General features: G+C 40.7%; 3 protein-coding genes across 12 annotated transcripts in view; 2 read left to right on the top strand and 1 right to left on the bottom strand.

Moving 5' to 3' along the window:
• The window catches only part of NBEAL1 (neurobeachin like 1), an 80,075-nt gene extending 73,403 nt beyond the window's left edge, over positions 1-6,672 (top strand). For all 7 annotated transcript variants that reach the window (XM_085227705.1, XM_085227704.1, XM_085227703.1 and 4 more), the window contains one exon: positions 777-6,672. In XM_085227705.1, coding sequence (XP_085083831.1) covers positions 777-878 — 102 coding nt within the window. In that variant the 3' untranslated portion in view covers positions 879-6,672. The remainder of the gene's footprint in view (positions 1-776) is intronic.
• LOC104911657 (alpha-aspartyl dipeptidase-like) lies at positions 6,662-12,484 on the bottom strand. The gene is made up of 8 exons (XM_010713517.2): positions 12,351-12,484; positions 12,192-12,280; positions 11,303-11,377; positions 10,657-10,736; positions 9,394-9,567; positions 8,471-8,530; positions 7,572-7,654; positions 6,662-7,140 (listed from the first exon to the last, which is right to left on the bottom strand). The coding sequence occupies exons 1-8, from the start codon at positions 12,449-12,451 to the stop codon at positions 7,068-7,070; spliced, it is 735 nt and encodes a 244-aa protein (XP_010711819.2). The 5' UTR covers positions 12,452-12,484; the 3' UTR covers positions 6,662-7,067.
• On the top strand, positions 11,446-26,389 carry CYP20A1 (cytochrome P450 family 20 subfamily A member 1). 4 transcript variants are annotated; one of them, XM_085227715.1, is made up of 13 exons: positions 11,446-11,894; positions 13,212-13,261; positions 13,349-13,515; positions 16,257-16,402; positions 17,068-17,235; positions 17,920-17,998; positions 19,059-19,174; positions 19,558-19,612; positions 20,993-21,113; positions 22,593-22,704; positions 23,356-23,420; positions 25,319-25,408; positions 25,560-26,389. In XM_085227715.1, the coding sequence occupies exons 1-13, from the start codon at positions 11,868-11,870 to the stop codon at positions 25,708-25,710; spliced, it is 1,347 nt and encodes a 448-aa protein (XP_085083841.1). In that variant the 5' UTR covers positions 11,446-11,867; the 3' UTR covers positions 25,711-26,389. The 4 variants fall into 4 exon arrangements, with proteins under 4 accessions (XP_085083841.1, XP_085083839.1, XP_085083840.1 ...); XM_085227713.1 differs by lacking the exon at positions 11,446-11,894 and adding an exon at positions 12,487-12,619; XM_085227714.1 differs by lacking the exon at positions 11,446-11,894 and adding an exon at positions 12,676-13,012.
• The last annotated feature ends 1,143 nt before the right edge of the window (positions 26,390-27,532 follow it).

The raw sequence follows: 27,532 nt of genomic DNA, 5'->3' as shown, positions 1-27,532 counted from the left end.
ACTTATGTTGTTAGGGCATGCATCTTATATTGTGAGGTATTTCAGCTGATTAATCACTACTGGCCAGTCATAGGACCTGTATTTAGGAAATGTGAAGTTTTTTACAAATTGTTGGCAGATAGCAGACTCTGGATGCTGGATTTAAATGTGCTCTAGTTGTTTACTCATTGAATGTTCAGTACGAATTATGTATGGTTTAAATTTTACTCTGAGCATTTCACTGGTGATTTTTGGAGGACTGTAAATTTGAGAACAGATATGCTTTCTTTCCTTCCTTCACTCAGTTATCACTGCTCTGCATTATTTCATCACTTAGAAGTGATAATCAAGAATCCCTCTTGATTGTCTTTACCTTTTCAATTCTATCACTTTTCTTTTTGTACTCTCTAAAGTAAGAGTCCTTTCTGCTAATTTGGTTCACTTCTGTGAGACATCAACCTCTCTTTCTTCTCATCAAAATACCTAAACTCAACACTAAGCTGTTTAAAGTAGTTTCAGAATTAAATAGGAATTACTTGGCAATATCCCTTTAACTGTTCAAAATCAAAGACAACAGGAGTTAGTGTTTTGTCTGTTACTTGTTTTTTTGTCAGTCCCAAGAATCATTCCTAAGTGTAATTTTTGGTTTGTTTTCAATAACTTTTGTTAGTGTAATTTTGTTTATTGGTATATCGTACTGTCTGCATTTCACCAGAATCAGTGTCTGAAGTTCCTTTTTAATTTATTCGCCTTATCCCTTCCCCTTCCTTTTGTTTCTCTGAATTACTTTTAAACAGATGCGCTCAGGTCAGCTTTCCCGAAAGCTCTGGGGATCAAGCAAACGGCTCAGCCAGATTTCATCAGGAGAGACTGAATATAACACTCAAGATTCCAAGTGATTGCTGCTTCTACCTTCTCTCATGGATTCCAGAAACATATTTTATATTTTGGTCACTTTAAATGTACGTCTGTTTTCAGGGGCTTCACTCTCAATCTGTTGAAGATGAACCTATGGTAGAGGTATAGTAAAAAGCATACGTACTCATGCAAGTTAGCTTGCTTGCATATTTTTCCTTAACCACATTGATTTGGTTACAACTGAATCCCTCTCAAAATAGCTGCTAAAACAGGGTTTCAGGGAAAAAAACAGAAAGCAGCCAAACAAAGAAAAAAAGGAAATGGACACAAAACAAAAACACCAGACCTCCAAACCCAAGCTTTGTTAATTGAACCTAAAATAAGTAGTATTTGATTTAAAACTGGCTCTGTTAGCCAGATGCTCCTTGACCGCAAGAGAGATACTTGGCAGTGCTTTGAGAGCACTAATTTTCCATCAGTGAATTAAAACTCTGTTACAGTGGTACTATTTAAAACTGGTGTAGTTGACAATTATGATCTTTTCACTATGTCTTTAGACCAATGAATAACTTAATGTGATTTGTTCCTGTAAATAGCCATTGCTGTCATCTTTTGTGTAGTTCCAGTTTTAGGCTGTCTGTAAGGAGCATCTGTATTGTACTATTTGATTATCAAAAGTACAGACATGAGTAACTTCAAAGGATTTGAAGGTGGTGGATGAGCTGAAGGAGGTAGGAAAACTTGCTGCTAAGAATTATTTATATTTTTAAGTAGACTAAAACACTAAGGAATCCCATAATATAGTTAATATCTTGAAGAAATACAGAGGAAGAATTTCATATCCATGTCGGTTAAAGATCAATCTTTAAGGCAACTCCTGCAAAGAAAAAACAAATTCCATTGCAAAATCATTTTAACAACATTACAGCACAGATTAAATAGCACCTGTTTTTTTCTTGGCTTAGTATTCACCAAAGCACTTGCTAGCTGTACTTTTTTCTGTTAAACAAGCAGGAAAATAGTGTATCTGTTTTCAAGATGTGTTTAATAGTGGTGAGAAGAGAATATCAGATCTGTACATGCTCATTACACAACAGAACAGTTTTTAATTAGATGGTATATTTTCAAAAAGCCATTACTGAATGTTTTCTTAATATATGATAATAGGATGAGTGTGTTTTCCTATAATTCTGGCCTTTTTTATAATATTAATGATTTAAATTATAATCCCCATCCTGTTAAAAGCCTGGTGCTGAGGGAAAAATAAGATTTTTTGACGGGCATGAAAAGGTATGTGTGTATATGTGTCTGTGTGTATATATGTGTATACATGTATGTATGTCTATTAAAAAGAGATTATCATTCCTCTTGCATCTTTCTGATGCAAGTAGAGTACAGATAAAAGGCAGAGTTAGAAGTGGTTGTTTGATAAGATACTCCCTTTTGGCTACCATTCTCTTCCCTCTGCCATCACCTTTTTGTTATTTCTATTTATTTATGGATATGAATGTGCGATGTACCTCCTATAAAGATTATCAGACATATATTCCCTGTGACTGGGGACCTGATGAACTACCTGAGGAACTCCATTATATATGATCTCATTTCATTAACTTTTGGCACAATATTTATTATCTTTATTTCTATATGCTTAATCCCTGCTCCTGGAAAAAGATAATTTTTAAAAGTCCAGTTAGTTTCACTAAAACTGTATTTGCTTCCTAAATGTCTTTACTTTAAAAAAAAAAAATCCTCTTGTGAGGATTCCTCATGTTCTGAGGAAGAATGTTATTTTTTCTTAACTTTAGAGGAAATAAATCAGACTAGTGAGAAAATGGGTCTATCCATAGTTGCAATATTCTAATTAATCACTGTGACAGACTGGATTGTCTAGAAGGTTAAGAGAAAATGAGTAATTAATTTCTCTGAGTCACTTGCCAAGAGAGCATTACATTTCTGAAAGTGAAGTGGTTCATTTTTTTTCAGACTCCATACTTTCAAAGTGAGAACTGCTTTTGTCAATTGCCCATCCAGCAGGAAGAATAAAGGGATTCTGGAAGTATCAAAGTGTGCACATAAGAATGTGAAGTAAGCTTGTGCATAATGATTTCATGAAGAAGGGATTTCAGGGGAGATCTTTGGAGAGTAGTTTTGGGAAGTTGAAAAAGAACTCACTTGGGGCATTACATTATTTTTGTAAGTATGCATATATGTTCTGTTTAAATGCACATATGAAGTTAAGGGTACGCATGCAGAGGAAGGGAGAGGCAATAACATTTCAAGTTAGCAGAATCAAATAGAGAAAAAGGAAATGGTTCTTTTATAGCGTTTGTGAAGAAAATCTTTATCACTTGCTCAGAGGTTCACAAAGTTTGAAAAATGTCTTATTGTGTTTAGGTTATGTTTATACAAGAGATTAATAATTTAATATTCAAGAATAGTGAATACAGTGTGTTAGCTTACGTAACATCTAACGTAGCTGCAGTAATTGGGGATGAGAGGACTTCTGGCGAGGAGCTTTGATATTTGAATACCATCATTTCAGGTCATTGTGAGCATTAGGTGATCATCAGTAATATCTGGGCCAGGTTGAAATGTGGACAGTTTTGGAGCAGATTTGATAACAGCTTGTGCTCTGCACAAAACAGCAGAATGAGGAAAGGTGAGCTCTGAGCTACTTCATGTTCTATGCAGAACAGCAACGTACGTTACCTTTTCATCCTGTGCACGATCCTTCAAGATGAGGGGTGTACACCACCACACAGACAATATTCTTGCCAGACCCACTGGAAAGTCCCCAGGGTTTCTAAGGTCTGCACTTTGCCTTTATCTAAAACCAGCTTTAAATAAAGATACAGGTAATAGTAAGTTTGAGCAGTAGGTGGCATTTTGCTTAATTTCTTTGTATGTCTTTCAAGTAGAAAATCTTTTTATTTCTGTCAGCTGTTCAGGCTAATTGAATTGCAGTCTATTATTGCAGTACAGAGTATATGACCGAATTATTGATCTTCCTCTTACTTTCCCCAAGCCAAGTAGAGCACATTGTTTTTTTTCATGTTGAATGAGACATTTGTGAAATTAGATTTAAGTGTAAAAAAAGTAAAGCTGTGAGACAAAAACTATTCTGATTAGGAATTGAGAATAAACAGTGCACAGTTATTTTGTAACACTACATTTGTCTAGACCTTCTTGTTGGTACCTCCTTTCATTTCATTTTTGGAACATCCTTAATGATGTTTATCAAAGCTAAAGATATGCTTACCTCTGAAGCCGAGTAAGGAAGTGTGTAAATATATATTAAAAAAAACACCTGAAAACTTGCTTTTGATATTTGTATATAAATTAGATTGAGCAGTTAGCAGTATTGAATAAATTCTTCCTAGCATTTGAAATCGCATACCAAAAGATGATATTTAAGACATTTCTCCTTTACTTCAAGTAAAACATTTGTTAGAATTCTCAGTTTGCTTGTAATTCTTGATACTATTTCTAGTATTTTATCTATAGTGAAGAATCTTGTCTAGCCTTCACAGTTTTTATACTATACCAGCATTCAGAAAGTGAAATGTTTGCAGTTCAAGTTAGCATCAGACTTACATGAATTATACCATATCAATATACTTATCTGCTACTCAGTCATAGAGTCATAGACTATCTAGAAACTGTATCTTCTATCATCCATATACCTTACCAACACCAGCACAAAATGATAATCTCAGTCTTAAATTAACTGCATTTTTCTTGCATATAAATATATAGCCTAATACCCTAAGGCCTGATCTAATATATACTGCTAGATAAAAACACTGTGTAGGGTCACATTTAATTTGGTGGGAATTTAAGCATGTACTTCTGTGCTTTTGCAAATGGGCTCTTTATGCCTTTTGGTTTAAAACCTATGTAGTATTCAGTGATAAATGTGACACTGTTAGTAATCAGTTGCCTATGAAGTTTCTGCTAAGGAGTGACTTAAGCTGTGCAAATGTATACACTCTAGTTATTAGCATATATTACCAAAATCTCCAGGAAGTATTACAGATGGTTGAAGACAGTTCTTAAATGAAATATACCACAAAGTGCTGCACTTCTGCAGACTTTTTGTTTTCATTCACTGAACTTGATCATTGTTTTTGTGAATGGTCAGTCAGATTTGTAATAGGTAACAGCACAGCAACTACAATGAAACTAATGAAGAGACTTTAATACAACAGACTGTATTAACTTGCACTGCTTTAAAATTGTGCGTGTTTTGGCTAGGTCTAAGCAGATGCAGGCAGTGACACGAGAGGTACGTCTTCCTTTTGGGGAGAGAAAAACTTTGTGCAATCTCATGTATGTAGGTTCGTTATATACCAATGCCAGACTCAACCAAAGTGTTTGGAAGATGCCTTTCTTTCCATCCCAGGGAACAAATTTCTTGTTATTACTAATAGCTCTTGTTAACACATACTCTTAAAGAAAGCCAGCTTCTACAGTTAAAAATTAGTAGAACACTATCTCCTCCTTCAGAATGCAGAAAGGCCTCTGAGTGGCAGCATAGCATCATTTGCGGTTTACTTTTCAGTCAACTGTATTCATTTTACTGAAGTCTTTGAACACTCTACAGGTGTGCTTGTACTGTTTAATCAAAGACAGTCTCATTCAGTTTTTGCTCACCTTTTTGTTGTGTGTAAGTGGAAGAATAATGATGGTTTTTTGTTAATGTTTACGAAAATGACTCATAGAAAGAGTTCTTCCAGTTGTGTGTGCTTTCTATTTTCATTTGATGGGATTGGGTAACTTGGAAAGTAATTCCAGAGCTTGGGTCTGTGACTAGGCTCTGTGCAGAAACTGTTGTAACTAATTTCTTGTCCCCAAAGCATGATTGTCAGTGCAGATTATGGTTTAATGCTGCTAAGGTGTCTTGAGATTGAAAGTCAAAAAAGTAGCCATACATATCGTAAATCTAAATGAAGTTATAAACCATTTATTGATTTAATTTCCTACCTAGTCAGCATTTTCTCTTGAGGGAGACATTTTTTGCTTTGTATTAACTGTTTATTTTAATCTTAAATATGTACCTGGTAATACTGCTTTAGTTGTATGCAGCTGTGATCTATTAAAAAAGCCATGAGGAGGAAAAAAAAAAAACAACAAAAAAAAACAAGGAAAATTTGCTACATGTGTCCTGATCCAACTTTAGCTATGCAGGAGCATCTTAATGTAAGATTAGACAAACGCTGCTTTTAGACTTACCTCTCATTGGTCAGTCTTCTGTTGGAAGTTTTGCTGCTACTCAAAGTTCCTTTGAAATTCATTAAGAAATTATTTGATATGCTTCAGCATTTGTTTAAATTAATAAAGCTAACAAGGCAGTGCAAACAAAGGCCTTATTTAGAGCAACAGTTAATCATATCTTCTGACTCTTACACATTGTGCAATTGTGGTTACAAATGAATTTTTAAATGCCAAAAAATGCCTTCTCTTAAAAAAAAAAAAAAGGTTAAATGTTAGGTCTGAGGAGTATTAAGTACGTACTTTTGAAAATGAGCCTTCAGGCACTGTAACAAACTTGCTGTTAGTCTTCTGTGCAATATCTCTTTCCCTTCTGGGTGCTTTACGTGTATACTGTATGTCTTATTTTGGTTTGATCAATATGTTTTGAGAGTGTGTATATTAGCTAATGATGGAATTTTTTTCTGTACAGCATGGTGGAAGATGTTTTAAAATTTTGCACTTTTCTAGGATTTGTGAGTTTGTAACCTAACAATTTTTAACATGCACAATTTTGTACATAATTAGCACTGTATATATTTAAAATGAGTATGAAGCCAATAAAAATAACTGAATGCAAAAGTTCTCACTTTATTAATTCTGCAAAAATGAAACTAATGCTGTAAGAGTACACTAAATGAACAATTGCTTTATTACACAGGTAAAACAAGGCAGAAGGAAGAGCTGACTCTTAATTGTGTTAAGGTAACTTGCTTTGAGGGAGGAATCAAAGTGGAGATGTGAACATACAGAACCTTTCAGAGTAAGAGTACTCTTCTATTCTTATTCAAGCATTTCAATAAAGCATGTCTTTGCTGGGAAGGAGAGATTGTCTGAGAAGTGAGCAGGGTGGCGAAGAAGAGCCTAATAATGCATATTTAGTTTTATTTATAAAGTTAAGGCTCTCTACCCACTCTTGTACTGCAAGCATTTCTTCCCTTCTTCACGTGCTGACTTTTGCTGTAGAATATGCAAGGCTATTGGAAATTGCTGTCAATCAGCAAGAAACTGAAATCTGTTCCAGGCTCATGTTCAGTTGGTTTCTTACCCCTGTAAACAAAATAAACCATGCTGTAAGCTTGAACAGCAGCTAGGTCTACTGATCTTCCATTTGTTATTAGGGACAGAACAAGGTTCCTTTCCTTGTATTCGTTATGAAGACTTCTCAGTAATGTTCATACAACTAACGGCCTGAATTCTTTTGTTCTAAAGTACATTAGGACCAAAGTGGCATTCCCCAGCCTTGAGTACAGAGCACAGCTGGAGTACTGGGACACTACAGAGGAATGGTGGCTATAGCTCAGAAACAAGGTGTTGTCATACTAACTGCTTTTTTGGATCTCTAATCAATATTCGTGTTTTTTCTGAACAGAACTGGATGCAAAGTGTTAAGTGACTTGAGTAATGAGGAAGAGGCAGTGTGTACCAGGAGTTTAACCAAGTCTCTTTCTCTTTCACTCAAATTCAAATGAAGCATTTACCTCAAAAAAAGCCTTGCTCCTGTCACTCCTTGCAAGGTGGCTTTGTCTCCTTCCACAAGCAGCATTGCACCTTCCCGCAAGCCCTAATATAGGTTTAAAAAAAACACTTTATTTGCAATCTATTTGAGAGGTTAGAACACTTTTCTCATCAGGCCAGTTTTAAGTGCAGTGCTTCATGACTATTACTTGCTTATTTTTAACAAAGATACAAAGACAAAGGTGAACTATCTTGTTTTAGAAGCCAGTTTTCCTGTGTAATTGATACTGCCTTTTGAAGAAGGCTATACAAACCACTAAGGAGAAAAACAAAACCAAACTTAAATATACATTCCACAAGTACTTCTGCTACTGCTACTCTTAGATCCAGTTTTGTTGAAGCAACAGTAACCCAGGTTTATCCTCCCTGTCCCTACACCAGCTTTGAGTTTGAAGCTTGGTTCCTGCCTTTCCAGACATACTGCTACTACAAATGTATTGAATTATATTATTTACTGAATGGGCAAACAAAGATACCTCCAAAGATTAAAACAACATTTAAGGTAAGAATATCTGTCAGAAAAATGAAGGAGAGGTATCTTACCATCTGCATGCTTACTACCAGCAACACACGATGTATGCCTGGCAACCAGGACAGATCAGAGCTGTCTAAAATCCTAGGGCTTGGCAACAGGACTTCAAGCATCTAACAGCCAGAAAGCATTTTACTTGTTATAACCCATTTTCTAAAAGTGAGAAAATCAAAGGCTGTAGCTGTTAGCAGGACTATAACTAGCCTTCCCCGCTGTAGTTTTGGAGAGTTTGTTAGGAACAGGGTTCCACACTGAAAGCTAGGAAGGACAAACTTTAAAATGCTTATCATGCTACAGACATAGCCTTCCTTCCTGGAAACTACAACTCACCAGAACTGGAGGGGTGTTTGGTTCTTCATGATATTGGCGGATTCTTTCCTCTCTCGTTTCCTGCAATAACAAGCATAGATTTAGCTGCCCAGAGAGTGAAGTAGAACTTGGAGCCATTCAAGTAGCATAATATTGAGCAACATCTTAACGTTAAACAAAGCAAGCATTCCCATCCAAAAGAATGTTTTGATTAGTCTAAATGTATTGACAAAACTGGCAGGATTGGCTTTAGTAAAGATTTACCCTTGATCACTAGCAGCAATTTCTGTAGGTTGATCAAATAGAATCTGCGTGGTCCCAAGCCTGAAAACATGTTTCCAGTCAATTCGTTCTGCTTTTTTATTTTTTCAAACATTATTTATATGCTCACTCAAAATAAGAGTACTGAGGAAGGTGGTGAAAGCAGATGCATGCGCTGTCTTGTTCATGAAAGATGATAGCCATAGATTTCTACTAATTATCTGTTTGTTTCATCTTGAGTAGGAATTATCTGAAGAATTTCCTTCTCTGAATGGCTCTGCCATGTTTCCTGAGTGCTACTGCTTTTGAATTGAGCAATGGTAGTTAAAGAAATCAAACCAGGAGGATTTGTCAGTAAGGAAACGTAGGAATACAGCAGACATTTGGTGCAGCACAGAGCTTCTACAGTCCTCTCAGTAAAACAGCAAGAGTTATTTACAGGGAAAGACTGGCTTATCTAGAGACAAGCAAGTAGGTTCCACCTTAGTATTGCTGTTGCCAGCTCTGCCAGCTCCCCTTCCTACTCAAAACCTTTGGAAGGACTGAAGTCTTATTGCCTCTCTGGCATTTCCATCTGCTCTAGGGAACAGTTGTTAGTCATTGTCTAGCTTTGTAAGCCCTTGCACATGCATGCTACTGTTAAACCTTGGCACTCTGTGTTAACTCTGGCATGTTTTACTTACGCCCATGTGAGTGCTTTTAACATCTGGATCCAGGTAGTGAGGGTTAATGTTAAAAGGAACTAAACCTAGGGCTTGCAGGGAAGGTGGATAAACAATTGGCATGTCATTGGTAGTGTTGATGCTGACAGTAGCAACGTTAGTTCCTGCACTGGATCCCATGTAAGGAATCCCATCCTGAAAGACAAAAGCAATGATTAGTATGCAGTATCACAATTGACAACTGCATGTTATAGCATCTTCTGTAAAAATTGGAGACTCAACAGCAAAATCAGACTTCTCTGATTTTCTGATTTTTAGCAGCTCATTTTGCTGCTAATTTTACAGGTGAAAAGCAGAAATACAAGAGCTCAGGGTTTGCGGTGGGCAGTAGTTCATACATATCATGGTAGTCAGAGAGCCAACTATTAGATGTTACTGTAGACATTAGGTTTTGCTATTAAGAAAAGAGACTTATCTACATTACAGTTGTAGAAAATATCTGAAATAGCTGAACTATCTGCTCTTTAGGAGATCATATCTGAAGCCAAGACCCATGCTGACACACCAGAAATTTGTATATTAAGACGGCCTACCTGACCTTTCTTCCTGTCAGCAGGCCTTTTTAAACATAAGATGGTTTGCATAAATTTGTCTGAAGTTATTCACAGTTCCACAATACTGGGGGAACACCTTGCTTTGGTCTTTCTCCATGGATGGTCTATTTTTGCTGTGCCTTATGAGATTAACCAAGCCAGAATGGCTGCTGATAGGAGGGGGCTCAATGATGCTCATACCTTGCAATTTTAGATAAAGGAAATACCCAAGGTGAATACACCACTTTCTTTTTCCTTTACTCTATAAAAGGCACATGTAGATCCAATTCTACACTTGGTTTATCATTAGACAGTGTAAAGCTTGAACACATCTGTATCTGTAGACATGCTGAGAAGCAGGGTTTCTGACCAATGGTTGAGTCCCACGCTGCTCTTCATTGGTCTATGTTGTGGGGTTTACTTCTATATTACAGCATAACATTGTACATCCCAAGGTCTTGCAGTTCTATATCTGGGAAACTGCTGTAGAAGGAAAGTTTACTTGACCCTAGGCTTTTCAGGATTCCATGACTAACAAAAGCTTCATTTGGGCACAGATTTCAGTTCACGAACTTGCAGGAAATGCCTTCTATTTAAGTACATTAGAAACAAAGATGTAGAATCTACTTGTATTTGTCTGAATAAATGCTTATTTGTCATTTAGTCTCAGCCAAAGTCATCTAGCTGTTACCTCAAGAACTCGTTTCCTGATCTCTTGTATCAGTCTGTTGTCATAGAGAGCTTTCAGGAGACGGAATGTGTTGCCACCTCCTGCAGAAAAAGTATCTAGCTTATTTAACATGCTTGACTCTAAATTTTACAGAGGTGCCACTACAGACTTGCCAGACTCAGTGATCTGTTCAGGACAATAGTCTGCTTTCAGCAGCAGTAAAACCAGAAGCTTTGGAGAAATGCTTATTTGGCAGGCCATGGGCTCGTGCCCTAACTCCTCTTCCTAACACCGATGCTGGCTATCTGTCAGCAGGTATTACTCTAATACCCTGGAGTATATTAGGACTGCTCAGTCTAACCACAGTAGGCCTCGCTCCTCTTAGTCCTGAAAGAGTGATAAAAAACACGATTTTAGATGAATTGATGTTGAAGAGCTGTTTAAGTGAGTAATTTAAAACTTACTAGAGAAGCAGTTCCATTGATAAATCCCACCTACTTCCATTCCCACCATTAAATTCAGGGTCTTAATGTTCATAATTAAAGTACTATTTTCTACAGCTTCTAAAGTGAGGCAGGACTTCTCCATTCTTTTCTGTGCTGCCAGCTCTACAACAGACTAATGCAGTGTCTTACGTAAACCCTCTTTAGGGAGCAAGAAGACTTACCAATGAATATTGCTTCAGATTTTCTTACAGCTTCCACTGGGTCACAAGATTCGTGAATGCTGTCCAGCTCGTAACCTTAAATTAGAAGTTATTTACCTTTGCCACTTCACTTGGGAGGAAGAATGTACATTTAGTGCTTACCTCCTGTTATTTCCCACCCCACTTCAAGCCAAATGTCTCTCAGTAAAACTGGGGAAATCTTATGGGCTACTACAAGGTATAATGTGTACCCTACTTTAGTGTAGGGCTTCTGTATCCCCAGCCACACTAAAGCCAATGTTAGCTTTATGGAGATGATGCTCAGCATCATAAAAAGCAGAGCACTTTGCTCAGAAGGGGCTAGCCCAGTGCAAGCTCCTGCTAACTCAAAAAAGAGGGGAACACTGCTACTGTTTAGCTTGGATATGGGTCTTATTGGGCTGTGCCATCAGTATTCTGATTTGAACCTATTTTTTGTAATGGTTAAAATGTTTGGCTTTGACAGGCTTGCTCTACTTGGTTCACTGCATGTAGTAAGGGCCAGGAGAGCCAGCTGGGCATTTGACAGCAGCAATCTTTCTGCAAGATGAGGAGCGGTGTGACACCCAAGGAAGTGAGTACTGATTGTTACTGGGTAACAGGTCCAAGGTTAATTATCCTGAGCTGTGACGGATAGGGGACAGTTACTGCAATAGACCAGTCTGGAAAGATCTTTGCTCAAGGCTCACTGCAAAAACTTCCTCTCTGCAGGTGTTAGAAGCGTTTGCAACACGATTTTTACAGAGGCCTCTTCGGCGTCTCCTCCGAGGCCGCAGCCTGCCAAAAGCCGGCACCCCGCCTTCCCTCCGCGAACAGAACCGAGGCGGGGTGCCCCAGGGCGGCTCGGGCCCGCGCCTCAGGCCCGCCTTACCCAAACTCGCGAACTTCTCCCTGGCGGTGCGGGCGTAGGCGTCCCGGTCGTGCAGCGCGTAGGGCACGAAGAGCACCCGCTTCACCTTCCTGGGGAGAGAGAAGGGAGAGGACGCTGGAGCCCGGCGGGACGCGGCCCGGGCCCCCGCTTGGCACTTACTCTCCTAGGAAGCTCTGAATGTGCTGCTGGCAGTGGCCCAGGTACCCCCCTCCGTGCAGGGTGGAGTTGGAGACCAGCAGCAGGCGCCGTGGGCAGCCCATGCCTGCCCGCGTTCGCGGCCCGGCCCGCCCCTTCCTGCCCCGCCGCGAGGCCGCGGGGTGGGGCCGAGCTTCGCCGCCTCCCGGTCCGGCCCTGCCATGCTGGACTTCGCGATCTTTGCCGTCACCTTCCTGCTCATCCTCGTGGGCGCCGTGCTCTATCTCTACCCGGTAATGGCGGCGGGGCCGAGCGGCCCGACCCCCGCTGCAGGAAGCGGGCGGCTGCGGGCTCTCGCTGCCCGGTCCCGTCCGGCGGCCTCGGGTTCGTTCGGGCTTCCGTGCCCGCCCTGGCGGCGCCCCGCGCTGCTGCTGGGGCCGTGTGCTGCCGGGGACGTGGCTGCGGCCTGTGGCGGGGCAGCGCTGGCCGGGCCGGCGGGGCTGCGCTCCGGGCCGGGGCCGTGCTTCGCCTGTTCCGTGCCCCAGTGAGCCCTCTTAGAAAGGCTGTACGCCTCGGCTTATGGTCTGCGTGTGTGCCGGTCCGTGGGCAAAATCCGAGTGTCGGAGCTACGCTGGAGTCTCCCGTTGAAGCAGATGGTTAGAGCCTGGTTTGGCCTGTGTGACCAGGCACGTGCTGACAGCTGATCAGTTCTGTAAAACTCGGCAGGTCTGAGGCCTGAGGATGAGCTTTGTCCAGCTCTGTTTAACGTTTGTGAATAGTGCAGAAGTATTGATTTGGGGAATCCAGTTCTCCTGCTGGAAAGCTGTGAAGCTTGCCTAAAATCTACATTCAGGAAGGCTGATAGCGTTTCCTTTTGCTATCCAGGCATCCAGGCAGGCGTCGGGTATCCCTGGGCTAGCTCCAACAGATGACAAGTAAGTGCTTCCCATCTTAATGTTGACTGGGTTCAGCCTTGGTGGAGGGTGTTGCAAATGAGCAGATGACTTCTTTGTGTTCCCCAGGGATGGCAACCTGCCAGACATCATTGCCAGCAGAAGCCTGCATGAGTTCTTGGTGAACCTTCATGAGAAATATGGCCCGCTGGTCTCCTTCTGGTTTGGAAGGCGCCTTGTTGTCAGCCTTGGCTCCATTGATCTCCTGAAACAACATGTGAACCCCAACCGCTCATGTAAGCATCATCTGCTTTGTTTTTGAGTCTGTTTGTTCCGTATGGCCTTGCTGGGCATCATATATCAAAGGAAACAGAAAGAAAATGAAACTTCGTTTGCAGCTGACACAGTGATTCAGACGCGTCTTTGGTCCTGCTTATTGGAATTCAATATTGGTGACCAAGAGCTGCTGCTGCCCAGCAGCTACTGAGAAATTACTGTACTTCTGCCTTTCACCTGCTGCTTACAGGCAGATGTTTATGGAAAGTTCATGTTCGTTAATCACTTGAAGCAGCCAGCTGAAAATCCTATAGGAAATTGAGATATAATTTAAAAGCAACTTGGAGTACAATTTAAGATGGGGAGTTTTACTAAATTAAATCTGAAAAGAGCTGTGATTGTGATAGCTCTCTTGCATGGCTCTGTGTGGAATTTTTTAAAGCCTTATTTCAAGAAGTTCTTTAATTTTCATTTTTGTTTGAGTTGCAGAATTTTGTGCTGAAAACTCTAATGATCTTCTAAACTTGACAGTGGTCAGTAGAGCTGGTAGCTGAATTGATCTTAGTCCTATGAGAATGTTTTAATTTCTAGTGAAACCTCTCAGGTAGATGTTCTACTTCCTAAGGTAATCACAAACAATAAGGTAGTTAGGTTGTTATTTGGGTTTAACCTGTGGTTTTTGCAATTTTCTTCATCTCGTGTAGATGTATGTGCTAGTTGCATACTGCTGATCTGGTAGCACAGGCTCTTTTCAAGTACAGGAAGATATCAGCTATCAGTTTATGCTGGGTCGTGATAATAAACTTCATGTACATTTGCATAAACTTAACTGCTGATGCTTTGGGAAAGAAGTAGGAGTAAAGATCAGCAAGAATCATTGGATAGTGGTTGCACTCCAGAAGGTGGAAACTCACCCTGAAAGATCTGAATGCACTCAAGTGTAAGTGTGAGTGTGTTTGGAGAAGGTTGAGTAGACATTCACTTTCTGAAAGCTCAGAGAAGTGGTGACAGGCCCTTGAGCAAACAAGTTGTCATAAACATACTGAAGTCGGGAGCATACGTAAATACTGTTGAAAAACAAATGCCTGCACTTGGAAGCAACCAAGGCAGTTACAGACCAGTCTGGTCTCCTGCGGATGCCAGCAGTTAAATATATTCATTTTAAAATGTGGAATGGGGAATGCATTAGAATGTGGTCATACTTCTTAGATAATCAGACATCTAGATAAAAAAAGCATAGAACTGTTTCTAAACTATCAAACAGTTGAAAGTGTGATGCATTTCATTAAGAGGAGTGCAAATGTAATCCTAGAGTTGTTTTTAAGTCTAGTACAAAGTATGAAGTCTGTAGAAGTGCTTGGCAGGACAGAGTTCTGTCTCTGTGAGGGATTTGTTCCTTGTGGGATCACTAATCTGCTTCCTCTGTAGAGAAATAGATGCTTTCCAAATACTGTAAGACAAGGGCAGCACTATGCAGAGGGCAGCTGAAGCTCTGCAGTGCTGAGTTTGCAACAGTGAATGTAGCAGTGGTATAGGACTGTCAGTTTGCTAGGGATTGGGTGAGAAAAATATGGAGCTTGCTGCTGAGCTAGCAGATTCCTTCATCGCCATCAGGAGAACATTGCAGTTTCTGCAGATGATGGTGTTAAGCATCGTCAGGCCTCTCCACATGGCTCTGCTTGCTAGATTTGCTTTGTGGGCTTTACCATCAGCAGGGCATTGTGGCATTAATAGCAAAACTGCTCCATGGCAAAGTACTATGGAGGGGAAATTGCCAGCAGCAGCTAGAGTCACATAACAGCTTGTTCCACATACAGAGTTGCAGTTACCATTTGCAGTGCCAGCATGTACTTCTTGTCATTGGAAGTGGAAAACGGGATGAGCTGCAGAGCTCTAAAGCATTGGAAGGAAAATGGTGTGAGAGAAGAACATTTAGCTCACTGTATTCATGTCTCTGGTTTCATTAGCTGTCATGTGATAGTAAATCCTCTGAAGGTAGGAATTGTCTCATTGGGAGTTTGTTCAGGAGCATAATAAGGCTTTGATCTCTGCTAGGTGTCCTAGTCACATCCACAGTAGGTAGAGTCATGTATGTCTAGCCCAGTCCTGATGTTTTGTGATGCTTTGAAGGTTTCACTCCATCTGGGAAAAATAACAGACTGTAATAAACATTGAAAATCTCTTGCTTGAAACTCTTTGTGTGCTGTTTTCAAATAGCTGGTTAGAGGTTCTACTAGTTCTGTGAGACTCACAGAAAGATTCACAGGAACAGAAAAGCATATAGTAGGCCATGCTCAATTGCACAATTTTGCATTGACTCCTAATGTACTTCACCACATTAATTATGTAGAGGCCCTGGTGATGCGATTTGGTGTAAAGGATCTAAATGAAGCAAACCGTGAATATAGAAGATGGAGGGTAGACCAAGTTTGTGGCAGAGCCATCTAGAACTGGGAAGCTGGGAACAAGCTTTCAAAGCATTTTTATGAAAAGTATTGAGAAAAGCAACTTGGAGCCAGGAGGCAACCTGCACAGGAGGATCTGAGCACAAGATGGTACCCTGCCACAGGGAAGAATCTTTATGACATCCTAATCCATGTGAAGCAAGAGAAACTTAGCACTCCAAAGAGACCATTCCTGGTGAAGGAGCCATGCCTTGCTCACCTCCCAGAAATAGCAGCACTCTATCGAAGAGCTGGCTGTTTTCATTGTGCCTGTGCAGAAGAGGCTTCTGAATTATGTTTTCTTTGTTTATTTTCAGCGGATCCCTTTGAGATGATGTTGAAATCCTTCTTGAGGTACCAGTCCAGCCTGAATGGGGATACGGGGGAAAGCCACCTGAGAAGAAAGCTGTATGAAAGTGCTGTGACAAAGTCCCTGCAAAGTAACTTAGCTCTCATCCAAAAGGTAATTTCCTCTTCTCCAGTGGAGAAACCCTATGTAGCTCACAGAGGAAAGTTTAATGAGAATGATTACTAGTATGAAGAAGCTGCATTCAAATTTATACTGTAATTTTAAGCTTCTGAGACAGAGAACAGCTTATGCCTGTTCAAACACAGTGTGAGCGTTTGGTTCCTGTAAGCTCCACTGGGCTGAGAGAAAGTTAGGTTTGGTGACACTTTATGCCAAGACATCAGATGTAATTAAAGATCCTGGAGCATATGGTTTCTGGATTTATTTTACAAGACAGGAAGGAGGAGCAATGAACCAGCTGTTGGGACCACAGACAAGTGGAGAACTGTTCTATTGACTCAGTTCAACAGCCAGTCTTATTTTCTCAATATGGAGCTAGTCATATTAAAGGATTTAAGGTATTTTTTCTGACGGAGGGAACGGGAGATGGACAGGACTGTATTACATTGGGTGAACTGTGGGCTCAGGCAGGATATATGAGGGCAGAATGTTACTGTTCAAGCTAACAATGAAAGAAAACCCTTGAAAGTGTAGATGTACACCATGTGCTTGAAAGTGTGGTCTATCTGAGGAACTTAGGGTGGGAATGCATTCAGTTTGGGGTATGTCTGGTAAATAGGCTATTGATATTACTGTCAATTAATAGTTTCTTTCTTAAGTTGTCAGAAGAATTGCTAGCCAAATGGCTCTCCCTCCCTGAGGCTCAACATGTACCACTCTGCCAGCATATGCTGGGCTTTGCCATGAAGTCTGTTACACAGACAGCTATGGGCAGCAGCTTTGAAGATGACCAGGAAGTCATTCGATTCCGCAGGCACCATGATGCAGTAAGTGTCACAAAGAGCCAGGAAGTTTCCTGTACTGTTTTTTCAAGCCAACAGCTTGTATCTGCATGTACAGTTTAGTAAGGGACAGCACACGCTATTGCTGGGACTTTAACGTTAAGCTAACATTAAGCTTTAAAGCTTGAGGACTGTTGACTCAACTATCGGAAGCTAAAACTATCAGAAAGGTCTTACTGCCATTTGTCTTAAGCCAGGTGTTTCTAAGGAATCAGCAGGAATTGGGATCCAGTGACAATTGAGATGTATTTGATCTAAGTCAGTTAAAATCTCCAGGGAAGGCCAGTGGAACTTTGCATTTTCAGAGAACCTTTGAATGCTCTGTGGCGTTGTGGAGAGGGAAAACCTGAGAAAATCTGAAGTTGTGTTCACATTTGGGGATGTTAAGGCTGTTGGTGGTATGGTGGGAAAGAAACAGTTTCACCTCCCTCTTAGAGTGGTCATGCCTTTTCCATACAGTTGTAATTACAGGTTTTTTATTTCAACTCAGTTTCAGCTGTTATACATGTAAGAACTAGAATAAGGTATGGTGTTCTGAAGAGGACACTAATTTCATATTCAGATGAAGATTTCATTTAATTTAATGTTTTGATTCTACTGAATAAGGCAGAATGAAGGAGTCCCTGCCTGTGGTGAGTGACAATGCTCTTCTCTATGGCCTTCTTTCAGATCTGGTCAGAGATTGGGAAAGGTTTCTTGGATGGGTCCCTTGACAAAAACACAACTAGGAAGAAGCTGTATGAAGATGGTAGGTTCTTCCTAAGTCCAGTCTCCCTTCTACTTCACTTCTCCACTCTGATTAATGCTTAGGAATTATCTAGCATATGGAAGCACTTGATTTGCCCAGCTGTCTTGGCTTTTCTGCAGTTTGTTGTTGTGCCATAAGCTACCTGATGTCTTCTTTACTCTTGCAGAAGATTAAAGTATATCATTGTTTAGTGGTTCAGAGACAAACCCGCCACTGTTGGTGTAGTTCTAGTGTCTTTTGTGTGCTTGCTATGTGTTCTGTGCCGTCTTAACTTTTGACCTCTCTTGTAGATAGGCAGCTGTGCTTAGTGAAGACCAATGTGTCTGGTCATAGTTAATAGTTTAAGCTTTTCAGTATTGACTAATAAGATTTTAAACCAGAGTAGCCTCTATCTAAAGCTAATAAATTAGTGCTAGATCCTGAATTTGTCTGAATTGGGCTGCTTAAACCAGACAGCTAGCAGCATGTAGGTCCCTAACTCCCTCTAGTTCCCACAACAGCCATCAGTAGCTAGTCATCCAGATATCTTGAGATGAGTGGAATGTTTGTGCCTAAATCCTCCCACACTTGTCCCACTTACCTCTCCCTGTCTATGCCAACTCTTTAGCACTATCTGAAATCATTTCAGTAGAGCTCCTGGCAAAAGGGAGACCATCAGTCAACAGAGGTGCCTTAACACTTGAGTAATTGTAACTCCACGGGCAATTCGAGTAGTGTTATCTGGCTCAAACATTTTAATTGTGAGAGCTGGTTAAACACAGTACGTGATGGTTCAATGCTGATTATTGATTGACCGTCCTTTACATGATTTCAGCTCACAGACTACACATCTTGGTTAGATCTGTAAAGCTGGCTTTTTATAAGCAACTGGTGATGTTTCATTCCTACATTTTCATCTAAATTAGAAAAATTGCCTTCCAAATTTAACACTAATAGGTTGCTTCTGTAAGTGAGTTCCACCAAGGACAATTGTCTGAAAATCTGTTTGGGGAGATGGTTTCACTTCTCTGCAGCTCTCAGAGTGACCAAGATTAAAATAATTATTTCTTTTTCTCCAAAGCTCTGAAAGAAATGGAATCTACCTTAAGGAAAGTCATAAAGGAACGCCGAGGCAGATCATTCAACAGGCATGTCTTTATAGATACCTTGCTACAGGGGAACCTTAGTGACCAGCAGGTTTGTACAGATGTTACATGCTAATGGAGTTCTACTAGATTGGCATCTTAATATGTTGTAGCTTTTGGTTAAGCTTTTGCATTTGAGTGAGATTCCTGACTAATGCAGTGTTCTCTCTCTTTTTCCAGTCCTGCCATGCTTAATTGAATTAGACCTTGGTAACTTTCCTTGCCAGTGTTTCATTGTTATTTTTATAAACCAGAAACGTGTTAGTATTAAGCATGTCTGAAGTGCTATTACAGTGGAAGTTCTGTAAGAGAGTTCAGTCTTATAGATGAATTTCCTGCTCTCTGCACTAAAGAGATTTCTTATGCTTGAGTGGAGATTCTTTCTAATCTTTGCTCTTATGGATTTCATTCTCTGAACTAGATTTTGTTTCCTAGATTTTGGAAGATACGATGATTTTCTCCTTGGCAGGATGCATTATTACTGCTAATTGTAAGTCATAAATAACTTTCTGTCCTCAGATTCAGCTGTCTAAAACTGGTTGTGATAATGTGAGACTTAATCTAGGCTAATAAAAAGTGATATCCATCGTTCTGTTTCTCCTGAACTACAAACATATAGAAGCAGGTAGTTTTACAGCACGCACAATACAGCATCACAGCCAGTGAGTTGAAGCTGTGTTTGACAACCTTCTTAGCCTTTTGGTGAACCATTTGCTTTTTGTTTGGACCCTTAACCCCTGTCAAGTGATGCTAAATTTGATGAAAGAGCATCAAAAATTACAAGTCTCAAAGATAGTGATGTAAAATGGCTTCTGTTATGTGGGAAAGAAGTTAGAGCAGAGCCCTGAGGTGTGCCTGGCTGCTTTGAATTTCTGCGGTATTGGTATATTCCATATATGGAAGAGTTCCTCTAGAAGCTACTTTGGGATTTATAAGGATTTTGAAAAAGGAGTTAATGGAAATATGACCTGAAGCTGTGTAAAATCTTTTATAATATGAAGATGGTTTGAACTTAACCCCCTGATTATCTGGTCCTGTATTTCAGTGAATGGGACTGGGATTTCAAACAAAACCTCTCTGTTGCTACTGGATGTTGAAAGATGTGGAAAGTAGATTTGGTATTTATGTTAACAGTATCCCTGAAGATTATCATCTCCAAATATTCCAGGAAAGCAGTCTTTTGAAGGGGATTGGCTCCTCAGGGGTTGCTGGATAGTGGTCATAAATAGAAGTGGTAGAAACGATCTTGTAGCTTTAGAGAAACTGCATCCTACACACTTATTTCTTAGGCAAGGTTTATTTCTTGATGTGCTGTTGAGGATATCTTCTGAGTATCTCACAAGATAGATGTAGAGGAGACAAGTGCTGGCCAACGTGCTGCAGAAAGCTGTACTGTTCTTCTCCTTGCTGGTCAGGAACCCAGACAGGGAATTTTCTGGTGCTGTGAACAAACCAGCCTTTCAGCTGATTGATCTAATAACCCTGGTTCTCCAGAAGAGGTGATTGCTAGAGCATTATAGCCATTTCATGGACCGCAGGGCTGGGAAAAAGACACGCTTTCATTGCTGCTTTGCTGGATTGTGAGGTCTCAAATCCAGGGCTGTGAGACTGAATGACTTTGTCTCCTACACAGCTTCCTAAGCTCTTCATAACCCTAGAAAGAGAATTTAAGCTTGCAGAGTCTCTTGTTACACTGGAGTTCAACTTCTGCTTCTGATGCTGAATAGGGAATCAGTACAGTATATAAACAGAGGTCACCCTTGTCTGAGTCAGAAAAATAATGTTGCAAATACAGGAACCAAAAAGGCTGAATACGGTTAGCAAAGGTTTGAATTTGCTGAATCTGGTATTGTCTTGATTCCTTCCCCAGTGTGTACCTGGGCAGTCTATTTCCTGACAACGTCAGAAGATGTACAGCAGAATCTCTGCAAGGAGGTGGACCATATTCTGGGGAAGGGACCAATTACACATGAGAAAATCGAGCAACTCAGGTGGGTCCCTGGTAAGGAAATGCAGAGGAGGGTTTTCTTGTGAATTGGGAACAGGGGCTTCATGTGTCAGAGGCTGACGACCAGCCTATGCTGGATCAGGAGAAAGCATCCAAAAGCTACTACATTTTTTGGAAGTGATCGAACACCAGGATGACTAGCAGCAAAAATAGGATCCACTGTAGGGCTCCAAATAATGAGGAATGGGTTGCATTCTTCAAGGTGTCTATTAGGAGGCCCTTGAAGTTTATTGAGGGGGAAGAGAGCACAGAATTTGTGCCCTAGCTGCTTGAAAAACACTCTGTGCCAAATTGAAACCTGGAAAGTGTCTCTAATCAGCTACCAGTGAATCCTGTCTGTACCAATGGAACTGAAGTCCTTTGAGGAGGGGGGGTAATTCAGAATAAAAGACTGAGAATACATTCTTCATCCTATTCTATGTCTCAAGGAGTCAGGTTGGTGAAATTGAATGTATGTTCAGTTTTGGGTTCACAGCAATAATGGTGTGAGCCTTGCATGGGATAGGGCTGTAAAAATGATGAATGGGAGCAGAGATTTACTGCTGATCTTGATTAAACCACGCAGATGGAATGGGACAGAGAGCAGTGACTTCTCTCTCACGCATAAAGAAACAAAGAGAAAAAAAATTGGTGGCTAGCTATTTATTAACTCTAGGCTTAGGATTTCAAGAACAAAGTCATTAGGACCTGATGTTCCGTTTGATGTTTTTTTCAGGCTGTGGAGCAAGGGTGAGAGTTAGCATTTTTATGGATGAACAGATAACATTTCTTTTTCGTATAAGTGAAGTCCGCTCTGAGATGCTTTATCCAAAGTTTTCAGGGAGAATATGAGAAATCTCAGTCTCCTACTGAAGCTTACTTATAGCACAGAATTAGAGTGGAAATGGTTATTTGAAGAAGGAAATTTGTTTTGTGTTCTGGTTTTCTGAGGGTAGGAGTAACCAATAATTTTAATTGTAAGTTTAATGTGAGATGAATTTAGACAGAAAGCTTGGAAGTGTATTCTTTTCAGGGGGCTACAGAAGTAGGAGAATGATTGGTGAATGGTGTGCCTTTTATTTTTCACACATCTATTCATGTGCAGATTGTGCTTTGTACTGGGACTTGTGTTAAGATTTCAGTAAAGGAGTATATCCTGCTGCTTCCTGTATGAATGAGAAGTATAGGAAAAGGAATGTTGACTCTTTCTAGCTGGGTTAGTTTGATTTACGGTCTGGAAGAGGTGGGATGAGAGAGATTTTGATGAACTGATAATGAGATTTAATGCTTATTGAAAAGATGCTGGGACTCTGTCAAATTAAAAAAAAAAAAAAAAAAGCTCCTCAGCATGGCTGCAGACAGCTCCAGGAGCAGACTGGGGCCCTGGAGGGCAGCAGATGACCAAGCTCTCCTTTTCTAGCAGAAGGACACGAACAAGCTTCTTTCTGGAAGAGTTAAATTGACCAAGCCTTATTGATTGCAGATACTGTCGGCAAGTCCTATGCGAGACAGTGCGGACAGCAAAGCTTACTCCCATTGCTGCACAGCTGCAGGAGCTGGAAGGCAGAGTCGACCAACATACTGTCCCCAAAGAGGTAGGGCAGTACCAGAAGCACTAGGCCATCCTGCTTTTCTGAAGGGAAATTTCCTGTTTCCTCTTCATCATACTTCTTTCTATAGAGGGGTGAGGGAGGAAGATGATTTCTTCTGACATGTTTAACCTGAGCAGATGGTTTGTCATCTGAAAGTACTATTTAGTCAAAGTTTGCCATGCAGCTCCTCTGTAGGATAGGCTCTGGGAATTTGTGCTTTCTTCCTGAGCTGGTTGGCTTCTGGTTCTGGGTCCCCTGGGAATGAATAATCTTTTGAAGGGGTTTGTGGTCTCAGCTGTGTAAACGAGCATGGTTTCAGGCCTAATTGTATCACCTGTATTTCCCACATGAGAGTGGTACCTTCCATTGCAGAGAATAAAGAAGCACGCACATACATACTAGCAAGAGTAGAGGAATGGGATCTGGCCCTCTCTAACTACCAAGGTTTGCAGCATGGGTCTTAAGAAGTTAAAATCCTCTTGCAAGCATTTCATTATAGAAATCTGTAGGTGAATGTAACATATAAATGTTTTTAAATGACCTATTAAAATGAGTGGTCCACAGAATAATTGTTGCCCTGCGGGACTGTCCAGGTGTAGCTTAAATTGTGTGTTTTGTTCTGATCTGACATACGTATCCTCATTTTCTTTGCAGACACTTGTACTTTATGCTCTTGGTGTGATGTTGCAGGATAGTTCATCTTGGCCGTCACCATACAAGTATGTAGAATCAAGGCCTTTATTCTTTCTCAAATGAATTCCTTTCCTTTTTTTTTAATTAGTATTCTATAGATCTTGTTTCCATGCAGAAACTTCTTTGCTGCAGAACCTGTCTTAAGCAGATTTTGGAGATGAGAGGTAGTCCGTAAGAAAGTGGATTTGTGAAGATCCTTGTCTCCTTAGACAGGAGTTTGGGGCAGTTCAAGTCATGATCCTCCTACACTTTTTGTGTGTGTGTATGTTAGAGGTTTACAGGTTTGTTTGTTTGTTTTCACACACACTGCTTAGGCAAATACCAGTAAATTCGTATTAATGTTTTCTGTGAATGAGGAAGATTTAGATTTGAATGGTTTTGGAATCACTCAGCATGAAACGATGCAAGGGAGGAAATGTCTGACAGAAATGTGTTTTCAGAGTGAAGGAAATGCTATCTCATTACTTTGTGGAACAAGGCTGGATCCAGGCTAGTATACTGGAAGTTTAAAAAAAACAAAAAAATGTTGCAGCTTACTGTGGCCTCTGGGTGGCAAGTATTAACGTTAGTTTTGTTTACTTCACTTGGGCTGGAAAAAAAAAAGTGGATCAGTTATTCTAGATAGAGAAAAAAGAGGCAGCTGAAATCTAGGAGAAGGAAGAAGCCCTTAGAACAGAGCTTGTTCTCTCCTTCATGCTCTTTCAAAAGAGTCAGGCATTGGTGATCTGACCTATGAGCATCTTGACAGGGATTGCCCAGTAGGATGGGGCTTGCACTGTGCTTAGGAGGGCTTCACTAGGACAGCATGTAAAGAAAGGTGAGGACTGCAGTGAACACACTGTGCTTATTGCAAGAAGTAGAGTTGAGGTTGTGATTGTATTTATGTGACAGAGATGGGAGATCTGCACTTTGCAGTCCTTTCACCTATCTGCCTTACATATAACCTCTGTGTTTTTTTTTTTTTTTTTTTGTTTTGTTTTGTTTTTTGTTTGGCTGAACAGCTGTGGTTTCCTCCCTATTTCACTCTGTGTGATTTGTCATTTCAGGGGAAATGTAAACACTGATGTTGCTTTAACTGAGGGTCGGCATCCACATGCCTTTTCAGCTTAGTAGAAGCAGAGCTTGGATATTTATACAAGAAGCCAAAGGCTTGAAGTACAAGCAGAAATGTTTAGCAGAAAATAAAAGAGGACTGACTACCTTCAATCCATTATATTATATATTATATAATCCTGTGGTTGTTTTTTTTTTTTTAATTATTATTTTTCTGTAGTAACTTATATTTAAATTGAATGGTATTTTATTGACCTCCTTTTGGTTAGTTGATTATGGGAACCTTGTTTTAACTTGTGCAAACCCTGGATAATAGTTTTCTTACAGCCTCTGCCACACTAATGCTGGAAGCCACTTTTCTTACTTGAATGAGTCACCAGCTTCCCTCCCCCAACATATACACATACACCAGCTGCTTCAAGACAGGGGCGAGGGGCAAGGGAAAAAAAGGAAAATATTTTTGGAGGTGAGAGAGGGGGAGGGATGCAGGGAGACTAGTGGGATAGAGAGAGGAGACAAATCAGATTGTGTGTGCCCCGGAGGGAAATGGAGGACATGTAGCAGCATCAGCTCAGCTGTGTACTCAAGCTAAATACCCACTGCTAAGAGGTAAAGCATACTATTTCCAGCCCTGTATCACATTCGGTTATTAAGCACTTTGACCAAAGTGGGACACAGCTGACCAACAGAGAACATAGAGCGGGTGCACAGTCACCTTCCTATACCTGTGTGGAATTACCTATCATAATTTAGAGAGAGGATTGATGCTTTTTGCAGTTGAGTCATTGCCATTTTCTTACTGTGATGTGTGTGTGACCATGCATCCAGAGGAAGGGTTCTGTGCTCACTCAGTGTGTTTTGTCTTTCGTAGATTTGACCCAGAGAGATTCAATGAGGAGTCAGCCATGACAAACCTCTCCTTGTTGGGTTTTTCAGGAAGCCAGGAGTGCCCAGAGTTGAGGTGAGCATTAGAAAGCAGGGTTTTTTTGCGTTTCTGTGGTAGAGAGAAAAGGAGGTTGTTTCAGTGTATTTCAGTCCAAACAGGCAGTTGTTTTTTGGCAGATTTACTTCATAGCAAGTTTTTTATTCTCTTTTCTTGCCTCCTTTCTCAGGTTTGCCTATATGGTGGCTACAGTTCTGTTGAGTGTCCTGGTAAGAAAATTGTACCTTCACCCAGTTAAAGGACAAGTCATGGAGACCAAATATGAGCTGGTAACCTCACCGAAGGAGGAAGCCTGGATAACGGTGTCTAAGAGAAGCTAAGAACAAGCAAACAAGGGTCTGAAAGTGCCAGCAGTGAAATTCTGGGCATCTGTCTTACAGGGAGTCATGCTGGCAACACAGTGACTCAGCCAAGGAATTTTAAATGCAGATTTTGTTACCTTCCATATTATTAACTGCATAGCCTTCTAGGATAATTTTTTCTAATCCAACCAATAGTTGTATTAAAGTAGATGTTATCTGTATGCTTTTTTACACTTTTTGCCCAAAGAATTGCGAAGGAAGCAACAAAACCAAGCAGTGATGTATCTATGAACTGTTCTGTGCCAGCTAATCGAAGACTGGGCTTCTGGTTAGTCCAGCCCCCTCCTAACAGCAGGCAGATCTCTGTAAGAGACTGTGCCTCAGGGCATGCTTCTTCATGGATCACAAGTAGATAAGACCTTGAAGGCACAAGGACAAAATCTTTATATATAGGTATTTTTATTCAAAGTGTCTTTCCCTCCCTCGAGCTATAGCTGTAACTGTCAAGAAGAGCAGATACATCTTGTGGGAAGTGTGCGTGAGTGTGTGTGAGAGAAAAAGAAAGTGGGGTGGGAATTGCACCATCGGGTCTCATGCTACATATGTAATCTTCCTGTGCTGTAGGATTGCAAGAGGATGGATGGCTGAAAAATGCTAGTAAATGAGGAGGAATAAAATTGGTTTGGCCCTTGAGAAAGCAGAAGCATTAGTAATAACATAATGAAATGAAATAAAACCACAGAACAAAGCCCTGGAAAAGGGATTCTCCATCCTGACAGTTTGGAGAGCAGTGTCTAATCTAATCAGCATCAGAAATTGATGACAGGTGCTTGCAATTCATTCATCACTCGGTCAGCAATGAGATTGGTCATGCAAGTACTGGAAAGGGAGAGTGCTGATTTTATAGGGCTCTGAATTAATGTTGTGCTTAATAAGTTAAAAGCCTTTCAAAGAACCTTCCTCCTCCTCCAGAACAAGTGCCAGCCAAAGCAGCATCACATGCCACTCATTCACGTGCTTTTCCCTGCTTCTTTCTTTCTCTTCTGGCTGTAATAGGCCAGTCCTTGACAGATTTTTGAGCACCCTGCTGAATAGCTTGCAAGGCAGGGACCTCTTGCCCCTTTATCTCAGTACTAGTATTGCCATCTGACCTATTCAGGTTATGTTTCTTCTATTTCCCATTTTAAATAGGATCACCCTTTATCTGATCTTGATCTTGTCCCTGTAAATGTAACTTCTTTGTTAGCACCCTCCCCACCGAAATGCTGTGTTGTGTAGGTGAATTGTTACTCAGCCTGCAGCTGTGTATGCCTGAGCTGTTTTGCACACAGCTACTGATGCACCCCACAGGGAGGTTCAGGGATGTGTAGCTTCCATTAGAGCTGCTTTCTACTGCCTAAGCAAAAAGGAGACACTTCACATAGGGACATGTATGTTTTATTTATCTGGGTAGTTGCAATTCCCAGTGCAATTCCCAAATGCAGACACTGTTCCTTTCTCTGGCTCTTCCGGGTCAGGAAATCAGCTGCTCTTACAAAAATGTTTTGGCTGTTGGATTCCTGCCAAGTGCTGTTCTGAATGGAGTTCTGTCTGCTCTTGAAGGGTTAACATTTGGTGCCAGCCTCTGTGGGCACCAGACAAAGAAAATTCTGCTTTTGGGTTTAACATGTCAGCTCTGCTTTTGGTGGAGTGTTGGAGATTCAGATTCTCTCCCCTCCGTGCAGCATGTGTTGGGGGAACAGTAGGACAGAGATGCTGTTCTGCTGTTTTTTGTCTGCTGGGCAGAAAAAGGAGGGTTGTGCAGTTCATCTTGCTGCCTGTCTTGCATTGATTTTTATAA

Source organism: Meleagris gallopavo, chromosome 7, assembly GCF_905368555.1.
Source record: "Meleagris gallopavo chromosome 7, MGAL_WU_HG_1.1, whole genome shotgun sequence".
Classification (NCBI taxonomy): Eukaryota; Metazoa; Chordata; class Aves; order Galliformes; family Phasianidae; genus Meleagris; species Meleagris gallopavo.
Note: the sequence above shows the minus strand (reverse complement) of the source record. Positions and strands in the feature narration are given on the sequence as shown.

Excerpts from the sequence above, each read along its gene's own strand:
- LOC104911657 (XM_010713517.2), bottom strand. The coding sequence starts at position 12,451 with ATGGGCTGCCCACGGCGCCTGCTGCTGGTCTCCAACTCCACCCTGCAC. Across the intron at positions 11,378-12,191 it reads GGAGAAGTTCGCGAGTTTGG|GTTACGAGCTGGACAGCATT; the intron begins GTAAGGCGGGCC and ends TTCTAATTTAAG. Across the intron at positions 10,737-11,302 it reads ATCTGAAGCAATATTCATTG|GAGGTGGCAACACATTCCGT; the intron begins GTAAGTCTTCTT and ends CTTTTTCTGCAG.
- CYP20A1 (XM_085227713.1), top strand. The coding sequence starts at position 12,548 with ATGCTGGACTTCGCGATCTTTGCCGTCACCTTCCTGCTCATCCTCGTG. Across the intron at positions 17,236-17,919 it reads TCCGCAGGCACCATGATGCA|ATCTGGTCAGAGATTGGGAA; the intron begins GTAAGTGTCACA and ends GCCTTCTTTCAG. Across the intron at positions 19,175-19,557 it reads GGAACCTTAGTGACCAGCAG|ATTTTGGAAGATACGATGAT; the intron begins GTTTGTACAGAT and ends TTTGTTTCCTAG.